This window comes from Aptenodytes forsteri, unplaced genomic scaffold, assembly GCF_000699145.1.
Source record: "Aptenodytes forsteri isolate BGI_AS27 unplaced genomic scaffold, ASM69914v1 Scaffold91, whole genome shotgun sequence".
NCBI lineage: Eukaryota > Metazoa > Chordata > Aves > Sphenisciformes > Spheniscidae > Aptenodytes > Aptenodytes forsteri.
In genome coordinates, this window is record NW_008794115.1 from 1,321,514 (window position 1) to 1,322,101 (window position 588).

Genomic DNA, 588 nt, shown 5'->3' on the forward strand with positions numbered 1-588 from the left:
CTTCTTTTTACATCATTATTTTCCCCTCCCCTTACTCTCTGCTGTGCCAATAAGCTATTTGCAGATCTATATGATAAATCAGGTACAGAAACTGGTCAAAGTAACTTTGTCAAAAAACCATGCGGGTCAGAAAGCACTGCCTTTCAAATAAACACTTTTGTCAATATATGGTCAAATACATGCTACTTGAAATTACACTGATTTAAGCTTCCCAAATACCAGACAGAAAACTCACGAAATCACAACAGAAAACAACTGACGTTATCGACTTATTCTGCAGGCTCAGGTTTGTCTCCAAGATGCCGATGGCTCGACGTTGCGCTGGCACCGGCATTCGCTCCGGATCGCTACCTTGCCTGCACCGGATTCACGAGGAGCGCCTGCCCTGTGGCAGGAAGCCAGCACAGCTTCACCTAACGGGGAGGTCCGACAGAAATGCAATAGGGAGTCAGTCCCTGCCCCAGAACAAATGCTGGCCGCTGCCTGGCGCGGGAGCAGAGGCCCATCAGTACCGGCCGGGCCGGGCGCTGCGGGAGCAAGAGGCCAGGCCCCAGGCCAGACCCCAAGGCGCCGCCGCCCGCCTCCTCC

The 588-nt window shown here is 52.7% G+C and overlaps 1 protein-coding gene across 1 annotated transcript in view; it reads left to right on the forward strand.

The window, feature by feature from the left end:
- The first annotated feature begins 299 nt into the window (after nt 1-299).
- Nucleotides 300-588, forward strand: part of LOC103896166 (clathrin light chain A) — a 14,765-nt gene continuing 14,476 nt past the window's right edge. Inside the window, exon 1 of the mRNA XM_009275952.1 lies at nt 300-554. Coding sequence (XP_009274227.1) covers nt 300-554 — 255 coding nt within the window. The remainder of the gene's footprint in view (nt 555-588) is intronic.